The 20,148-nt window shown below is 37.4% G+C and overlaps 1 protein-coding gene across 11 annotated transcripts in view; it reads left to right on the forward strand.

The window, feature by feature from the left end:
* SLC9C2 (solute carrier family 9 member C2 (putative)) overlaps nt 1-20,148 on the forward strand; it is a 150,877-nt gene that overhangs the window by 565 nt on the left and 130,164 nt on the right. For all 11 annotated transcript variants that reach the window (XR_013831670.1, XR_013831671.1, XR_013831672.1 and 8 more), the window contains exons 2-3: nt 7,142-7,508; nt 15,449-15,616. Coding sequence is in view for 8 of the 11 variants with exons in the window: in XM_079945813.1 (XP_079801939.1) it covers nt 7,157-7,508; nt 15,449-15,616 (520 nt within the window). In the remaining 3 variants the exon portion in view is untranslated. The remainder of the gene's footprint in view (nt 1-7,141; nt 7,509-15,448; nt 15,617-20,148) is intronic.

A 20,148-nucleotide genomic window follows, 5' to 3' on the forward strand; every position in this document is an offset into this window, starting at 1 on the left:
ACTTGGATTGTCCTTTTCTCCTTTTAAGACTCCTGCTCTTCGATACTGAAGTGTCACCTCTTCTGCGAAGCCTTTCCGGGACCTCCCCACTCGGGAGTCTAATTTAGAGGTCCAGCCTCTTTACTCTCCCAGCACCCTTTGCTTATGTCCATTATGCCCCGTATCTCACTCTGTCATTGCTGATTTACTTGTGTCTTTCCAACCAGACTGGGATGCCTGTGGAGTAGGGACCTATGTGATTTTCTATTATTAGTGCCTTAGCAGCCTCAAAAGAATTCACACTTAGTAGTTAAAATTCACACTAATTCAGTAAGGCAGAACTATTCTCAATTCACAATTGAGGAGAGTAAGTTCAGAAAAGTCGCATATTTAATAAAATAAATACAAGAATCAGCACTAAAGCATGGGTCTTCTGACTCACAGTCATTCTGCCTTCAGAGTTCCAGCCCTCCCTCTCCCCTCTCCACGCTCATTTTCTATGTGAACTGTTGGTTATATGTAGTGGGGTTGCAATTTTGATTCATGTTATAACCATTCTGGGCAAAGAAAGTATCTGTCCATACAGTAAATATTATAGGTATAGTAAGAATTAGAACTTAAAACTGAGAATTTAAAAAAGTTTATTGTTTCAACAATAACACAAATAAACCCACTATATATTAAACATAAGTTACATATTTCTCATGGGAAAAACTGTTTTCTAAAACAAAAATGTTAGTGAGTTAAGTTTTTTCAATATCTAGAATGTTGATAAAAGGAAGAAAGGAAAAGCTATGTTAGTATGATCACCCTGTTACAACTTATATTCACAGTAAAAATACTTTAAAATATTCTAAATCTTCTATGTTATAAGAAGAAAAAACCCATAGAAAATAGAATTCTTTGCTCTGTCTTCAAAGGACAATATGATGAAAGGCATAGTCAGCAATAGACCACCAAACACATGAGAGTTTACTTTTATTCTCCTAATTAGATATTGTCTTTCAAAAGTTAGGCCTAAGGATAAATGGCCTACAAGACTTCACTTTGTCCTTTTATTACAGAAAGGCTGATCCTAGTTCAGTCTAGATTTGGATTAGAACAGTCTTGGGAGCTTGACTATAGAGTGGAGTGGCTTGAGGGTTAGTCTTAGTGCAGTGGTTCTCAGAGTATGGTCTGAGAATCCCTGGGGATCACTAAGACATTTTCAGGGAGTCTGCCAGTCAAACTATCTTCATATTAATTCTTCGATGTTTTTTGCCATTGCACTCTCATTCTCTCACATGTCACAGTGGTTTGCTAGAGGCCTCATGACATGTGGTATCACAATATCACACATCATTGCAGACAATGCAGAAACAGATATGAGAATCCATCTGTCTTCTATTAAGCCAGACATTAAAGAGATGTGCAAAAATGTAAAATAATGCCACTCATCATTTTTTTGTCTTTATATAGTTATTTTTTATAAGCTGTACTTTTGTGTTAACATGTAATTGTTTTAAGATGAATTAATAAATATTTTAAAGATTTCTCAGTTTTAATTTCTAATATGGTAAATACAGATAGATATAACCCTCATAAACAAAAACTTTTGGTGTTCTCAATTTCTAAGAGCGTGAAGAGCCCTGAGATCATAGAATTTGAGAACTGCTGCCCTAATCATATTACTTCTGGATTGATATGGAAATTAAACTCTATTCAAGGGTGTACCAAGGGTAGCTTTTAGTATTCTGGCCTGAATCATATTCCTAGATTTGATCTAATTTATCTCCACATCTCTGAATTAACCTGTGATTAGATTGATCTCTAGATGCAGAATAATCTGTCTGTAATCAAGTGTTCGGTGGTCGTAGAGTAGAAAGTCATTTACTCAAACCCTATGTAGGAAAACTGTGTATTAAAAAAAGAAAAGAACTAATAGAATTACCATCTTGTCTTTTGCTTCATGGATGCTTTTGCTCTAGGAATGATGGTACAATGGTGATGATAGGGTCTGCATACCAAGTGCTCACCATGTGCTTAGCACACGCATCGTCTGATTTAAGTCTCAGGATAATCATATAAACTAGGTTCTAGTGTTATTCCTAGCAGAGATTAGGTAAATTTCCCAGTATTATGTAGCTAATAAGTTGCAGGGTTGCATTGTGTACTCAAGTCTTTCTAACTCCAAAATCCATTGCTCTTGGATGTGAAGAAAAGCAGGGGGAATTGCAAGCCTGATGTTAAGAGTTATTGAATCCATACGACAAGCCAGGAATTGTGGTAAGTCTGAAAGTGACACAAGAGAAACAAAAGCTTGATACTTGCTCCTATCCAGTTTACAGTCAAATTGAGTTGGTGTTTTAAGTACTTGAAACAAATAGAAAATAATACAATACCATATTTGGTAGATTGTATGGTATAGAATATATGTAATGACCTTTGAAGTTCAGAGGAGGGAAAGGCCTGGGTACATTCTAGAGAGTAGTGAAGAAACGTTTTAGGAAGAAGGTAGGTTTATAGCTTGGCCTACGTAGGATTTGGCTAGTAGGAGTGGAGGAGAAAAAGAAAGCAATTCTAGGCCTAGCAGGAATACATCTGAAATACAAATAGAATTTTCTCAGTATCTTCAAGGTCTCATGTCTGGGCCTCTGATGGACCAGTGAGGAAAGGCATTTCAAACACATCCTGCCTCTATTCTCTAAGGTTTGAATATAGATATCTTTAGTAGAATGTTGCAGAATATCACATTATTAGTAAGGTGACAAAATAATTTATTGTGTAGTAGTAATGGACGCTTTGAGAGTGAAAGAGGATGCTATTAAAAATCACATCAGGGCTGGGGTTTCCCTGGTGGCGCAGTGGTTAAGAATCCGCCTGCCGATGCAGGGGACACAGGTTGGAGCAGTGGTGTGGGAAGATCCCACATACCGCAGAGCAACTAAGCCTGTGCGCCACAACTGCTGAGCCTGCGCTCTAGAGCCCATGCTCCGCAACAAGAGAAGCCACTGCAACGAGAAGCCCACCCACTGCAACGAAGAGTAGCCCCCACTCACAGCAACTAGAGAAAGCCTGTGCACAGCAACGAAGACCCAATGCAGCCAAAAATAAATTAAAAAAAAAAAATCACACCAGGGGAAGAGATGTCACTGGAACTGTCCTGGGTGCATGAGGACATATGTCACCTAAGCTATAAACCACAAGCACATGCTGTCTAACTTCTGTTAGACCCTCTCTTGTTGATTTCGTGGTAGAGTTTCCTTAGCGGTTATTCAAGACTAATATTTTTTCACACTGTGGGTTGCAACCCATTAGTGGGTCATGAAATCAATTTAGTGGGTGGCACCCAGCCTTAAAAAATAGATGGGATTAAAAACATCAGTATGTTACATGTAGTAAGGATAAATGATATTTTGTTTAATTATATGTATGCAAATATACCCATAAATGCAATGTGCCCAAGATAAAAATGTCCACTACTACTGAAAAATTAATTCTTTGGTTACCCTATTAATAGATGTTATATATGTTTACATGTATAATTAAAACAAGATATGACAAACTACTATATGCTATGTATTATAATTGAAGTAATATATATGTATTTGGACAGGACATCTACCTCATGGTCTAAATGAGCTGTGCAAGCTCTAGGTATCAGGCTTGCAATCCAGTGAGAAGGAATTACACTTTTCTAGAAGTTACATACTATCAATACATATCTACTTACATCTTATTGTTTACTACTTGGACATGTGGCCACACCATATTACAAGAGTGCCTGGGAAATAGTTTTATTCCAATATAAATATTCGTTAAAAAAAAGTATGGTTAAAAGAAAAGAGGGAGGGAGATTAGATTTTGAGAAAGAACTAATTATCTGAGTGCTCTACTTACCAGGGGCCCACATGATTAGGGAGGCTGGATGAGCAGGAACCAGGGGAGCTCTGGGGGGCTCACACCACAAGAACCACAGCATGTTCTCATAGCAGGAAGTTCGATCAGTACACTGTTGCTGTCACTTGTGTTGAATGACCTTCAAATAGCCTCATGTCCTTGTGGCCCATGTTCAAGAGTCAAGATCCTGTTTTTTTTAATATGTAGAAGCTAAAAAAACCCAAACTCATAGATGCAGAGAACAGATTGGTAGTTGCCAGAGGCAGGTGTAGGGGGTGGGTGAAATAAATGAAGGTGGTCAAAAGGACTTCCAGTTGCAAGATAAATACCTTCTGGGGAAGTACTGTACAGCATAGTGACTATAGTTAACAATATTGTATTGCATTGAATACAATATTGTATTTGAAAGTTGCTAAGAGATTAGATCTTAAATGTTTTCATCACAGGAAAAAACTTTTTTGTAACTATGCAAGGTGATGGATATTAACGTATTGTGGTAATCATTTTGCAATATATACATATATCAAATCATTATGTTGTACACCTTAAACTAATACAGTGTTATATGTCAACAACAACAAAAATAATACAATGATTAACAACAACAAAAAGTCAAGATCCTGGGACTTAGTAGCTGATTAGCTGAACCTAGCTTATGTGCCTGCTCCCAAGCTTGTGCTGAGATGGAGAGAAGTAGGATCGTGCCTCTCTGGCTTCTGTAGTGGGGAGTTAGCTTTATCTTCCATTAGGAGAATTTTTTTAAATGGAGATTGGGATTCTTTAAGGAAGTGAGTGTGTGTGTGTTTATGCGTACAGGGATGTGTGTTGGGAGGGTGGATTGTGGATGTCAGGCACTCAGAGGATTATAAGTTTCCTCTATATTCATTCTGTAAAATGAAGGGATTGACTAAGACAGTCTCAAAGATAAGATTTGGACCAGATTTTATGGTGGAGTCATGATTGATTGGCTAACTCAACTCCCATCCCCAACCCCATCTACCTTGCTTGCTTCTGTTACTGAGGCAGGAAAATCAAGAAACTTTTTTTTTCCTTCTCTTAAATATAAGGAAACAATCTGGCCTTTGAGATATAACTGGAAGTTTGTTGGGTCTTGTTAGGAAAGATTTTTTTTTTCACTTTCCTCTCAAAAGGGATGAATGCCACTAGTGTCCTCAGGGGGATTCCCCCTTTTTACTGCTATAAATGCAGACGTGATGCCAGGAATTATGACAGCCATCTTGTCACCATTAGGCAACAGCCATGATGATGGAAGTCTTATGAACTGTGATAGAATAGAAAAATAGAGCTTAGATCTATATTTTTGAGCTGCTGAACCATCTCCACCTTTAAACTTCCTGCTATGTGAGAAAATCATCTCCTACTTTTAAAAGTCAATCCTATTATTTTTCTATTATTTGCAATCAGAGAATTCCTAACTTCAACAGATTATAAGTATTATACACATTTAGTGACGGTAGAGATTAATATGGGGCTATGGTATAAAGAGATATTATTCTGTCTAACTAGATTTCCATTCCTTCTGAATTGTGAATGACCAAATCTTGCCAATTCTTTATGGCACAGCTTAAATGCCATATTCTTTACTAGAAATGTGATTCCCTTTATCCCATTCCCTGCATCTTTACCCACCCCCTCAACACTATCCTGAATCTTGTGTTCAATCTTGCTTTTCTTCTTCTTTTTAAAATAGTGTTATTGTACCTACTTATATTCCTAAAAAGTCTATTTTAACTTAATTTTTATTATTTTAATTTTTTTCCTTGTTGGTTATTTTAAATATAGCAGTGTGTACATGTCAATCCCAAACTCCCTAACTGTCCCTCCCCCTATCCCTCCCCCTTGGTAACCATAATTTTAATTGCTTTGAACTTTACAAAAATATATCTTGGTATATTTAATCTTTTGGATTTACTTTTTTCAGCTAATACTGTATTGCTAATATTCATTTATATCGTTGTGTGCCTTAGTTATTTATAGCTGTATAACAAACTATCCTCAAAGTTGGTAGCTTAAAATAGCACATTCAGTATCTTACAGTTTCTCTGGGTTAAGAATCAGGGCACAGCTTAGCTGGATCTTTTACTTCAGGGTCTCTCACGAGGCTGCAGTCAAGGCGTTGCCTGGGACCACAGTCATCTCAAAGTTCAACTGGAGCAGATCCACTTCCAAACTCATTCAGTGGTTGGTGGCAGAATTAAATTCCTCACTGACTAGTGTACCGAGGGCCTCGGTTCCCTCTGGCTGTTGGCCGGAGGTTACCAGGAGGTGGGGTAGGGTCATGGGAGCCATATCAGAAGCTGCCTTCCACATAGTATATTACTGTAATTTCTTCATTTTAACTACCATATACAATTTTGTGTGAATATGCCACAGTTTATGCTCCTGTTCATAGGCATTGGATTTTTTTTCCTGCCCAGGATTTTTGCTTTTATGAACAGCTACAAACATTTTTGTACACATGAGGGAACCATGCTACTCTTCTCTGAATCATCCCCAATTTAATATTAATTAAATCATAAATATTAAAATCATTAAATATGATTTAATATTAATTAAATCATATTAATATGACAGAGTGAGTACTATTAAGACTTACTTGATTAACTTTACCAAGACTTAATCTGGTCCCTTCTAAACTCCCATACCACTTCATATTTTATGATTCTTAGCACTTGTCACCATTTATTACACTTATTTTGTACATGTCATATTTTCTCCTTTGTAATAGTAAGTTGTTAAGGGCAGGAAATAAATTTGATTTTTCTTGGTAATTTACATAGTGCCTATACAGCACTTAGTATATTAGTAGGCTTTCAGTAAGTATTACTGAGTGAATGAATTCTGTCTAAATGTCAGTGCCTGATTTTTAAGTTCTTAATAATCTGGCTTCAGTGATCCAGCTGTATTTCTCACTTCTCCCCACCACGGACCCTTGTTTAGGCAGGTGAGCCTCTTTAACATTCTCTTTCAATCTTTTCCTAATGAATCTCACCCAGGTTGATATTTCTTCTCCTGTTCCTACTGAATTTACTGTTTACATCACACATTCAGCATTTTAGTATATATTCAGGCAGTGTGTTGGTGCACAATAAACTTTATTGATTGAATGGATGCAGTATCTTATTTTATAACTGGTTTATTTTGAACCAGTTAAGTACTTTCATTTCATTCAGTTGACTGAATGTCAGTTGAGTGATCAAACAAATAAATAAACAAATAATGATTTGTTTGAGTAGATTTCTATTACTTTTTTTGGTCTCAGGTATTTTTGGAGTTAATGGAGTCAGAAGGACCCCCAGAGTCAGAGAGTTCAGAAAAATCAATATTTTTCTCACAGCAAGAAGAAGAGGAAGAAGACGATAATGAAGAAGAAGAAGAATCCAAAGAAGCAGAGGAAACTGCCACCATTAATCCCCTCTTACCCCCTGCTCTCACAGGGGATGTAGAAGGTTTGCAGAAGATTTTTGAGGATCCTGAGAACCCTCACCATGAACAGGCCATGCAGTTACTCTTGGAAGAAGACATTGTTGGGAGAAATTTGTTGTATGCAGCTTGCATGGCTGGGCAAAGTGATGTGATTAGAGCTTTAGCCAAATATGGTGTGAATCTGAATGAAAAAACCACCAGAGGTATTTCGTCTTTTTTCTCTTATCAGTATTACTTATGACTGCCTAAAGATGCTATGTATTATCTTTAAATTTGGATAAATTTGATGTGCCTGCTTTATATTTTGCATGTGTTATGTGTGTGTGTGTGTATATACACACATATGAATGTGTGTATATGCATGTTGATGTATTTAGTATAGCATAGTAGTTAAGAACACAGAATTCACTATTTATTAGCTGTGTGACTAGGGCAAGTTACTTAATCTTTTTGTGTCTCTGTTTCATCTACAAAATGGGGATGATTGTATTTTCTTTATAGGGTTTTCCTTATAGGTTATGAGGATTAAATATGATAAATATAAAGTTGGTATACAGTAAATACTCAATAATATTATTATCTCTTTCCTTTGAAGATTTATTTTTTGTAGTCATTATCCAGTTAACTCTTTAAATTCAGTCACTTGTTTTTTCAGATTGCAAATATAAAACATGGTCATTGTAGAAAATAAAACAATGATCTTTAGCAAATAGGGACTATACATTTTCTTCACGCTCACATGGAACAATTTAAAAAATTGATATGTTAGGCCACAAAGGAGGTGTCTACAAATACCAAAGAATCCGTAGCATGCAGTCTGTGGTCTCTGACAACAATAAAATAAAATTAGAAAATAGTAACAAAAAGATAACTGAAAATCCCTATAATTTTGGAAACAAAAACACACTTTAAATTATCTGTTGGTGACAAAAGATATAATAGAAATTATGAAATATTTAAGTGGCAACAGGATCTAGTTATGTCAGAACCTGTGGAATAAAACTAAAATTCTAATTTAATGCATATATTAGAATATAAGAAATATTGAAAATTAGAAAGCAGTGTATTTAACTCAAGGAGTTAGAAAAAGAACAACTGAAAATCCAACGAAAGAAGAAGAGAAACTAATAGAGTAAAATAATGACATTGAAAATAAAGAAACAATAGAGAGGGAATTCCCTGGTGGTCCAGTGGTTAGTACTCCACTCTTCCACTGCAGGTGTCCCAGGTTCAGTCCGATCCCTTGTTGACTAAGATCCCTGATCCTGCAAGCTGTACAGTGCAGCCAAAAAAACCCACCAAAAAACAAACAAACAAAAAACCACAATAGAATCAACAAAACCAAAATCTGGTTTAGTGAAAAAGAGTTGAAAAACCTTTGATGATAATGATAGTTTTTGATATGTGTTATAAGAAAGAGAGAGCATAAACAACATTTGGAATTTTAAAAATGAAGCATTCACACAGGAAAAACTAAGATTTAAAAAATTCCTAGAAAGTATCATAAACAACTTCATGACAGTACATTTGAAAACTTGGATGAAATGGACAATTTTCCAATAAAATATAAATTACCAAAATTGATTCAAGGAAAAACTAGGAACTTGACTAGAACAATAGTTATTTAAAAAAATTGAATAAGTAATCAAAATCTGCCTCGTCCCACCCCCACCTAATTTCAAACTCAAATGTTTTAAAAGGTAAGGTTTACTACACTTGTAGGGAAAAAGTAATCTCTAGCTGATACAAAGGTTCCAGAGAATGTAAAGAGAGTTGGAAAACTACTTAACTTATTTTATAAGAGATAACTTTTATAGCAAAACTAGTTAAGGACAGCACTAGAAAGGAAAATTATAGGCCAGTCATTTAATAACACAGATGCAAACATCTTAAATAAAATATTAACAAATTGAATCTAAGATTGTGTGTTAAAACATTTATTGGACTAGGTTGGGTTTATCCCATTAATGCAGGATGGTTTTAACATTAGAAAAAAATGTTAGTGTAATTCACTACATTAAAAGATTAAATAAACAAAACCACATGATCATATCAATAGATGTAGAAAAGTCTTTTGAAAGAAAATGCAGCACTCGTTCATGATGAAAGCTTTTAGGGAAATAGGAACAGAAGAAGCCTTCCTTAAGGCTATTGAAAACCTGAAGCAAACTTACCTAGTATTGAATCTTACCTATGACTTGGGCAAATTATATAACCTTTCCATGCTACAGTTTCTTCACCCAAAAAGTGGGACTGATAGTAATATCTAAAATCATACTACATAAAAGAAAATGAGAGCCCCAAATCAATATCTGACAGTGTGCCTCTAGTACTATTCGAGGAAGGTGGTGTTCTGACTAATTGATATGAGTATTGCCATCCTCTTGTTAGGTGTTTTCCAGTGTGTGGATATAGGTGTACAGTCTTTCAAGTTTGATGATGTGCTCTAAGATAATCCATTTCTTCATTCTGATATCATGCTTGCCATGAAATCTTGTTTAGCAGAGGTTGAAGGTGCATTCTGCTTGCTTCTTGCTGCTTATAGTAAAATGGAGAGGAGAGAAATTGAGAGAACTGGTAAATTAAAAGGAGCCAGGACTTGATGATTTGGGAAATTCTAAGCTTAGTTGGCATTCCATGAAGATGATTTTATAATGGAAAGTATGCATGAACTGGCAAACCTAATTGTACCAATTTGGCAATTATTATTTTAATCATTATAAAATAATGAATTACATTACAGTTTACCAGTAAATTTCTTGTTTGGTTGGTATTGACTCAGTTCCCATGAGCTTGTTGATGTGGGAGAACAGATCAATTCAGGGTTTTTTGCATTTTTTTGGGGGGAGAACATTTACGTTCTACTGTCAGCAAATTTCAGTTATACAATATAGTTATTAACTGTAGTCATCATGTTATACATTAGGTCCTCAGACCTTTTTCATCTTGTAACTGAAAGTTTGTACTTTTTTACCAACCCCTCCCTGTTTACCCCACCCCTCAAGCCCCTGGTAACCACTTTTCTGCTCTGTTTCCATGGGTTTAACTTATAATTTTTATTTTAGATTCCACATATAAGTGATACCATGTAGTATTTGGCTTTTTCTGTCTGGCTTATTTCACTTAGTATAATGCCCTTGAGGTTCATCCACGTTGTCACAAATGACAGAATTTTCTTTTTTTTTTTTAAAGGATGATAATTGTGTGCGTATATGTGAACACTATTAATTTTTGGAACATAAGAAGCCATTGGCCTAAAATTAAGGGACTTCTGGTTGAAGAACTGCAGGTAGATATCTCTAAAGTAAGAAGATGTATGCCATTTATTTGTGGATGATACTCAGATGGATAGGAAGGAAAATGATTTTCCAGGTGATTGATGGATCACATTTGCTTTCAGGATTTCCTTTCCTTTTAAATACTGAAGAATTGGACACTTTTGATCCAAAGGGAGGAGAATGAAACAGTTCTTACAGTCTCAGCTCTCTGTACTGCTGACTTCTGGTGTATTGGGAAGTGCCTTTTTTTCTGTTTGAGCCAAGGACAGGTGTGTGCAGTTTGCAGTTTATTGATGGTGGAACCTCCTCTGGTTCTGGCAAGGCTTTGGTCTCTAAACCTGGCCATACTCAAACAGGCATGATCAGAACTAATTACTGTTTTAAACTCTGTCTTTCCATACAATCAGCAAACATTTGTTAAGGATGGAGGACTAGCCAGGTCTTGTGCTGGGAACTTGGGAAAGATGAGTGAATTCAACAAACTTGGCCAAGTTCACAGTTTAGCAGAAAACAGATGTGTAAATAGATAATTAACATGCAGTGGGACAGGGTACAGTGATAGCTCAGAGGCGAGATTAGTCAACTTTACGTGGAAGTGTTGGACATGGTCAAGGAAGGCTTCACAGAGGAGGCACTATATTGAATTTTTTTTTTTTTTTTTTTTTGGCTGCACCGCGCAGCATGCGGGATCTTAGTTGCCTGATCAGGGATCGAACCCGCGCCCCCTGCAGTGGAAGCGCGGAATCTTAACCACTGGACTGCCACGGAAGTCCAATATATTGAATCTTGAAGAATGACCAAGAGTTTACCAGACAAAGGAGGTTGAAGGATTGGTCATGGCAGGCAGTATAGTAACTGTAGTATCAGATCTTAGTGTTACAATATTGTTGTTATTCTGGTATACTTACCCACTATTTTAGGTAATGAAATACTGGCCTTTTTATAGGTATAATAGTTTTATTTGGTATTTAAAAATATGAAATCAGAGTCATTTATGGGTTGAGAACAATTTCAATGATTTAATTGCTCAGTGTATATAAAAAGACAAACTGAAGATTACAAACTTAAACGGTCCATATTGTGGTATTACAAAATTTCTATTGTAAGAATAATTCTTAAGTTCACAAACTTCCCAAACAAGTAGAATGTGAATCTCATAGTTTTGAAATTGATCAGGAAACTGAAATGGAATCTCTCTCTGTATATGTGGAAACTAAAAAAGACAAATATGAACCAGCAATGTTTTCTTTGGCGATAAAGATTACAACTTACTCTCAATAAAAAGATTGCAGTTCTATCAAAAAAGCAAAAAGCTGTTCGGAGATATCTCTCTCTTTTAAAATTAGAGTTGAGGTAATTCGAAGGAAAATATTTGGTATTGGTTTATAACTACTTCCAACTAATGTTGAGTGAGAAAAACTTCAGTAGCTGAAAAAATTTGTACAGAAATATCCTGTTGATACCATTGACACACTTAAAAAATCAAATAATGTTTTATTTGCAATTTTCATGATTATAGTTTCTTCATTTTTGTAGTATTTGTGTTTTTTAAAATTAATTAATTAATTAATTAATTTTTGGCTGCATTGGGTCTTCGTTGCTGCGTGGGCTTTCTCTAGTTGTGGTGAGTGGGGGCTACTCTTTGTTGTGGTGTGTGGGCTTCACATTGTGGTGGCTTCTCTTGTTGCAGAGCACAGGTTCTAGGCACGCGGGCTTCAGTAGTTGTGGCACGCGGGCTCAGTAGCTGTGGCGCAAGGACTTAGTTGCTTTGCAGCATGTGGGATCTTCCCGGACCAGGGCTCGAACCCGTGTCCCCTGCATTGGCAGGCGGATTCTTAACCACGGTACCACCAGGGAAGTCCCTAGTATTTGTTTTTTAATCTTTAATTTTGATTTATCTGACAATTTATATTGCTAATAGAATGACAATATATACTTAATATTCCTATTTGATAGTTATGCTTTTATCTGATATCTTATGCTTATAGATTTTTGTATTTAAAGTGTATTAGTGGGCTTCCCTGGTGGCACCACGGTTAAGAATCCACCTGCCAATGCAGGGAGCACGGGTTTGAGCCCTGGTCTGGGAAGATCCCACATGCCATGGAGCAACGAAGCCCGTGTGCCACAACTACTGAAGCCCGCGTGCCTAGAGCCTGTGCTCCACAACAAGAGAAGCCACTGCAATGAGAAGCCCATGCACTGCAACAAAGAGTAGCCCCCGCTTGCCACAACTAGAGGAAGCCTGCATGCAACAATGAAGACCCAACGCAGCCAAAAAATAAATAAAAAGTAAATAAATAAATAAAAAATAAAGTGTATTAGTTACACTAATTAAAAAAAGAATTCTGAACTCAGTTTTACAAAATACCAGTATTAATGCTAAGTAAATATAAAATTTATACTTCTATTTTTTATTTTTCTACTGTAATTACTGTATCAGTCAGAAAAAAGCAGCATATGCAAAGTTATAGAGACATGAAACAACAGAATTTGGGGAATTCAAAGAGTCTGGTACTGCTGGTGGTATGCAGATTGTGAAAAATATTCTAGGTAGGTGAGTATTTTGTTCCATGGCCTATTACTTGTTTGTGACTATCATCATCGGAGTTTTTGGATTTTGACCTTATTAATGACCTTCATCAATTTATAGCAACCTTGAGAAAAGTACTTATCCTCTCCATGCTTTTGTTTCCTCATCTGTAAATGAGAAAAATACTCGTGCCTACGTCATAGGATTGTAGTGAGGATTAAATGAGTTGATACTTGTGAAGCACACAGAACAGTGCCTGCACAGAGGAAAAAGATTACTTTTCTTCTTGTCTGATCTTTTGCCTTACTGTGAACTATCTACTCAGTTGACTCTCTCTATTTAGTAACCAGTAGTCTTCCACAAAGAAATTATTTTTCTCTTAGAACCAATCCCAATTTTTCAGAATTCCATTTATGGTCCCTTTCTTCCTGCTGGGATTTCTAAATGTAGCCTTCTGTATCTCCCTTCTGGGATCAAATACTCATTGCCAATATTATGGGAGAACTTTAGGAAAATCCCCTTCTTGTCTGGATGCTTTTGAAATCATCTTATTTAAATGTTCTTCTTTTCCTGGGAAGGCTGTGGGGTTCATATAGTACAAAGATCTGTGTGTTTTCTTCTAGAAAACACACCATCTCCCACAAGGGGAAAAAAGAAAACATACAATGGTTTTTTTAAACCCATGGTTTAAACCCATAGGTTTTAAATTCCTTGGTCAAAGCCTGTGTCTGTTTAGAAATCATGTTTTCTTGTTTTTAAACTATGTATATTAAAAATAGGAAAAAGAATTTAGATGTTATTGCTGGCCTGGCCTGTAACTTCAGCCTTGAGAAAAGCAATATCAGGACCCAGAATATCTCATTTGGAATGGCCTCCTGCTCCTGCTATTGCAGTGTCCTTTCCGTAGATAGTGTCCCCCTCTCCCAGCAAACCAGGGGCCCTGGGCCATTTGGCTGAAGAAATGCATCTTCGGAAGGCAGGAACAATGAGGGTTGGTATCTGGGTATTTCTTGGCCCTCCATTTTGTAGGGGCTAAAGCCGTGATCACATTCTTGGGCCAGTCTTTATCTCTTGGTGTTCTGATATGTCTCACTGTTGTAACATTAAAAAAAAGAATTGGGCCAAAGAGGGGAGGTAATTCCACTTTTGGCTGACCCTGGAGTAGCTTACTTCATGCTCCTTTTGATTCCTTATTAATTCTTTATTATCCCTTCTGGTTATGATAGCCTCAAGACAAAGATAGTTTACAACTTGGTCTGAGACCCAGGACTGTGGGAATGTGGTAAAATAGGAAGCCAAGGGGGAGGTTTCTGGAAGGAAGTGGAGGAGTCCTTGTTCTCTCTTTCCCTGCTCTAACCAGTGGCACACATTTGAGTGCTATTTCCTTTTCCTTATAAACCTTTTATTTGGCAACAGATCTGGGTTTGATTTTGCTTTGGCTGCTTACTACCAGTGTGGCCTTAGGCAAGGTATAGTGTTTCTGATCTGCACTTTCCTCTGTATCCTTTAATGGGGCTGATAATAACCTACCTCATAGTGTTAGTGGAAGGATTGAATGAAGTAGTAGCCCATAAAGTACCTAGTACTTAATACATTTAATACATGCTAGTTCATTCTTCTGCTCAACTCTTCTTGTAGTACTACATGCCTCTTTGGCCAAGTTAAGTGAATCACAAATGTATCCTCATGGGTAAGTTAAAACAATCAGTTTTGACTTATTTTTTTAAACCAGTCTGAAAATTTTAAAGATGCCGCCCATGTTTTTCACCTTTACAATTATATCTCATGGTAGTTGCCTCAGTAAATCTTAGAAATAACTTTCTAATTGGATAGGTCATCATTTCCATTTTAATTCAAATGATTAATTTCCAAACCAAAGGCATACCAGTTGTAGTAATTTGTATGATTGTGTTAGCGATAATAGAGTAATTAGAGTTGATGCAGATTCCTTAGGCTAAAGTCATAGGTCTAATTGTGTTCCAGTAGATGACTGTTAGGGAGATTGCCATCTTCCTTAAGAAGATGTTGAAGAGCTCAGAGTTCAGATTGCCTGTGTTGGTGCCTTGTGTTCATCATTTACTGGCTGTGTTCCTTGGGCAAGTTTAGCTTCTCTGGACCTCTGTTTCCTTATCTGTAAAATAGGGATTATAATAGTTCTGACCTCATGGGGTTTTTATGAACTAAATGAATTTACTGTATGTAAAGCACTTAGAATAGTGCCTAGCCTGTAGTAATTGTTCAGTACCTGATTGCCATTGTGATCTTCTAGTCCATAAAATAGCCTAAAACAGCACAGTCTTCTTGACCTGACCATCCTCATTCTATTTGTTAGGTTACACACTCCTACACTGTGCTGCAGCCTGGGGTCGTTTGGAAACTTTGAAAGCACTGGTGGAATTGGATGTTGATATAGAATCTCTGAACTTCCAGGAAGAGCGAGCTCGAGATGTTGCTGCTCGGTATTCCCAGACTGAGTGTGTTGAGTTCCTGGACCGGGCAGGTAAGGAGCTCACAAGGTAGGGAAAGTAGAAAGTAGAAAACTGACTCAAGTTACAGGGTTATAGGCTATGTATTTAACAAAGCAAAGAGGTGATAAACATTTTCACCTTCTATCAAGATGTTTTATTTGTAGGCCTAACCATAGTCACTGGTGGTGATAATATGTGAAATCTGCCTTTTTTGTTGTTGTTGTTGCTATTTTGCTATTGGCCTAAAACATTGTACTTAATAGAAACTATATTGGTTGGAAGCTGGTTGATTTATCACCTTCTAACAATTTCACCAATAATTTTCTATAAGAATATGTGTATAAAATATGTTCAAGGCCATTTTCTGAGAGACCTAGGCAGAGTGGACCATTTCTTAAATGTTTAAAAAAAATGGCATACTTGAGGAATATAGTTGATTCCCCAGGTAGAAACAATTGTAATAATTTAAAATGGTTTGCTAGGCAAAATTAATCTATGGTGGTAGAAGTCAGAATAGCAGGTATCATTGTGGCATGAGGGGGACTTCTGGGGCATAATATTTTTTTCTTAATTCGGTTGCTGTTTACAAGGTGTGCTCATTTGTGAAAATTCATTGAGCTGTACACTTATAAATTTTGCACTTTTCTATATGTATGTTATGCTTTAATCAAAGGTCAAAAAACTATGTACTGTTTTGAGTTTCACTAATATTTTTCTTACATCATTTCCGTAATCCTGTAGAATAGAGCTTAGAGATTTCACGAAGATATACCTGTGTAATTATGTAGGCATACAAACATTGGTTAAAAAACTAGTACTAAGGAAGTTCATGGCATTCATTTTACATAGTTATCTGCATTTGTGTTTTTTTAGCAAGCATTTATTAAATGCCCACTATGAGCATAGCACCGTTGTGGTACAATTAATTGTTCCTGCCCTCTGGACATTTGTTAGGCGAGGGATGATAACCTGTAGACACACTCTAGAGTTAAATAACAATATCAGAAAGACTATAATTAAGGGTTAAAAGGGGCAGAGCAAGTGGTACATGCTGTGGGGTGGTCAGAGAACATGAAGTCAGAGCATGGTGGAGTTGAGGTGGGCCTTGAAGAAAGGGTGGGATTTGCATACACAGTGTAAGGGGAAAGGGTGTGAGCAAAATCTTATGAATGAAAGTGACATGTTGGGGAAGAAGTGATGAGATTGCCTTACTAGAATAGCAAGTCATAATTGACACAGCTAGGCTACGACACAGGCAGAAGTACATGGGCTTTTGAATCAGATTGCTTGAGTTTAAATACTGGTGTCTCTACTTGAAACCTATGTGACCTTGGACAAAATACTTAAATTCTTTATACTTCAGTCTTAATTTCCAGAAAAGGGAGCCAATAATAGTTCTTACCTCTTGCGGGCATCGTTGTGAGAATGAGATGAGATGATATTAAGCACTTAGCACAACGCCTGGTGTGTGATCACACTCGAAGAATGATGCTACTATTATTACAGTCAGATTATACTCCCAAATGTCAGGCTAAGGTGATTTCATTTCTGTAGCTGTTGGAAGCCACTGAAAGATTTTACGTAGACGAGGAAGAGGTTTAGAGTGATATTTAGGAAGATTCATATGGCAGCCATAAGGAGCTTGCTTATTAGTAAAATGAGAAGGGTACTGGGAGAATTAATAGAAGTAAGGAAATTGAGGGAAGGTAGCATATTTGGGAAGAGAAAGATGAGTTATACTTTGTAGATTATTTTATACGTAATTGTCCACTTGTATTGAATATTTTCTAGGGGCATTATTTCTGTCAATACCTTCGATTTTGTGATTTTATATATATATATATGTATATATATATATATGCAAAAAGAAAATAGCAAAGAATTTAATTGATCCCTTCATGAATAGTTATTGTAGGTGAAATTCACATTATATAATTTAAAATCCTTTTTTTTTTAAACATCTTTATTGGAGTATAATTGCTTTACAATGGTGTGTTAGTTTCTGCTTTATAACAAAGTGAATCAGTCATACATATACATATGTTCCCATATCTCTTCCTTCTTGCGTCTCCCTCCCTCCCACCCTCCCTATCCCACCCCTCTAGGTGGTCACAAAGCACTGAGCTGATCTCCCTGTGCTGTGCGGCTGCTTCCCACTAGGTATCTATTTTACGTTTGGTAGTGTATATATGTCCATGCCACTCTCTCACTTTGTCACAGTTTACCCTTCCCCCTCCCCATATCCTCAAGTCCATTCTCTAGTAGGTCTGTATCTTTATTCCTGTCTTACCCCTAGGTTCTTCATGACTTTTTTTGTTCTTAGATTCCATATATATGTGTTAGCATACGGTATTTATTTTTCTCTTTCTGACTTACTTCACTCTGTATGACAGACTCTAGGTCCATCCACCTCACTACAAATAACTCAATTTCATTTCTTTTTATGGCTGAGTAATATTCCATTGTATATATGTGCCACATCTTCTTTATCCATTCATCTGATGATGGACACTTAGGTTACTTCCATGTCCTGGCTATTGTAAATAGAGCTGCAATGAACATTTTGGTACATGACTGTTTTTGAATTATGGTTTTCTTAGGGTATATGCCCAGTAGTGGGATTGCTGGGTCATATGGTAGTTCTATTTGTAGTTTTTTAAGGAACCTCCATACTGTTCTCCATAGTGGCTGTATCAATTTACATTCCCACCGGCAGTGCAAGAGTGTTCCCTTTTCTCCACACCCTCTCCAGCATTTATTGTTTGTAGATTTTTTTTTTTTTTTTGTGGTACACGGGCCTCTCACTGTTGTGGCCTCTCCCGTTGTGGAGCACAGGCTCCGGACGCGCAGGCTCAGCGGCCATGGCTTACGGGCCCAGCTGCTCCGCAGCATGTGGGACCCTCCTGGACAGGGGCACGAACCCGCGTCCCCTGCATTGGCAGGCGGACTCTCAACCACTGCGCCACCAGGGAAGCCCAATTGTTTGTAGATTTTTTGATGATGGCCATTCTGACTGGTGTGAGATGATATCTTGTTGTAATTTTGATTTGCATTTCTCTAATGATTAATGATGTTGATCATTCTTTCATGTGTTTGTTGCCAATCTGTATATCTTCTTTGGAGAAATGTCTATTTAGGTCTTCTGCCCATTTTTGGATTGGGTTGTTTGTTGTTTTGTTATTGAGCTGCATGAGCTGCTTGTAAATTTTGGAGATTAATCCTTTGTCAGTTGCTTCATTTGCAAATATTTTCTCCCATTCTGAAGGTTGTCTTTTCGTCATGTTTATAGTTTCCTTTGCTGTGCAAAAGCTTTTAAGTTTCATTAGGTTCCATTTGTTTACTTTTGTTTTTATTTCCATTTCTCTAGGAGGTGGGTCAAAAAGGATCTTGCTGTGATTTATGTCCTAGAGTGTTCTGCCTATGTTTTCCTCTAAGAGTTTGATAGTGTCTGGCCTTACATTTAGGTCTTTAATCCATTTTGAGCTTATTTTTGTGTATGGTGTTAGGGAGTGTTCTAATCTCATACTTTTACATGTAGCTGTCCAGTTTTCCCAGCACCACTTATTGAAGAGGCTGTCTTTTCTCCACTGTATGTTCTTGCCTCCTTTATCAAAGATAAGGTGACCATATATGCATGGGTTTATCTCTGGGCTTTCTATCCTGTTCCATTGATCTATATTTCTGTTTCTGTGCCAGTACCATGCTGTCTTGATTACTGTAGCTCTGTAGTATAGTCTGAAGTCAGGGAGCCTGATTCCTCCAGCTCCATTTTTTGTTCTCAAGGTTGCTTTGGCTATTCAGGGTCTTTTGTGTTTCCATACAAATTGTGAAATTTTTTGTTCTAGTTCTGTGTAAAATCCATTTTTGAAGAATGACCCATGGCATTTAGAAAACACAATCCAGGAAAAAATTTTGCTGTAACTTTTCTGAAAGTTTGGGGCTTATGGTGTTAAGTTTCATTGGTTTTGTTATCAAATGCAAGTCCCTGTGTCTGACATGCAGTGAGGCCAAACAATACCAAAACGTTGGAGTTTGGAGCACAGAAAGGTTTATTGCAGGGCCATGCAAGGAGGTGGGTGGCTTATACCTTAAAAACCCCGAACTCCCTGAAAGCTTTCAGCAAAGCCCTTTTATAGGAAAGGTGAGGGAGGGTCATGGTTAGTTGTTGCAAACGTCTTGGTGTCAGATTCTTTGTTCTTGAGGTCAGGTCATGGTCAGGTCATGATGTTCCTGTAAACCTCCACCAAAATAAACATTATTCTGTGTTCTGACAAGGGCAAGATCCCAAGGCTGTACTTTCATCCTCTGAGGTCCAGGCCTGGCCAAGAGGAGGGGTCCCTGCATGAGCCGGTTACCCTGCCGGGGAGCGTTTGTCCAGCACCCAGTCTGAGTCCTCCCGCCAGTGCCCAGCCCCGGCTGAGGAGGCAGATCTCAGCTGGCGGAACGCTTAGGGCCAGGTTCCCAGACCCTGCCCAGCCGTCATCACTGAGGAAGCCAGGTGCCCAGGACCCAACTGGCCCTCTGACTCCTCAGGGCACCCAAACAGTGGCCGGGACCCATGGAG

The sequence above is a fragment of the Stenella coeruleoalba genome, assembly GCF_951394435.1.
Source record: "Stenella coeruleoalba genome assembly, chromosome: 1".
In the NCBI taxonomy this organism is placed as follows: Eukaryota; Metazoa; Chordata; class Mammalia; order Artiodactyla; family Delphinidae; genus Stenella; species Stenella coeruleoalba.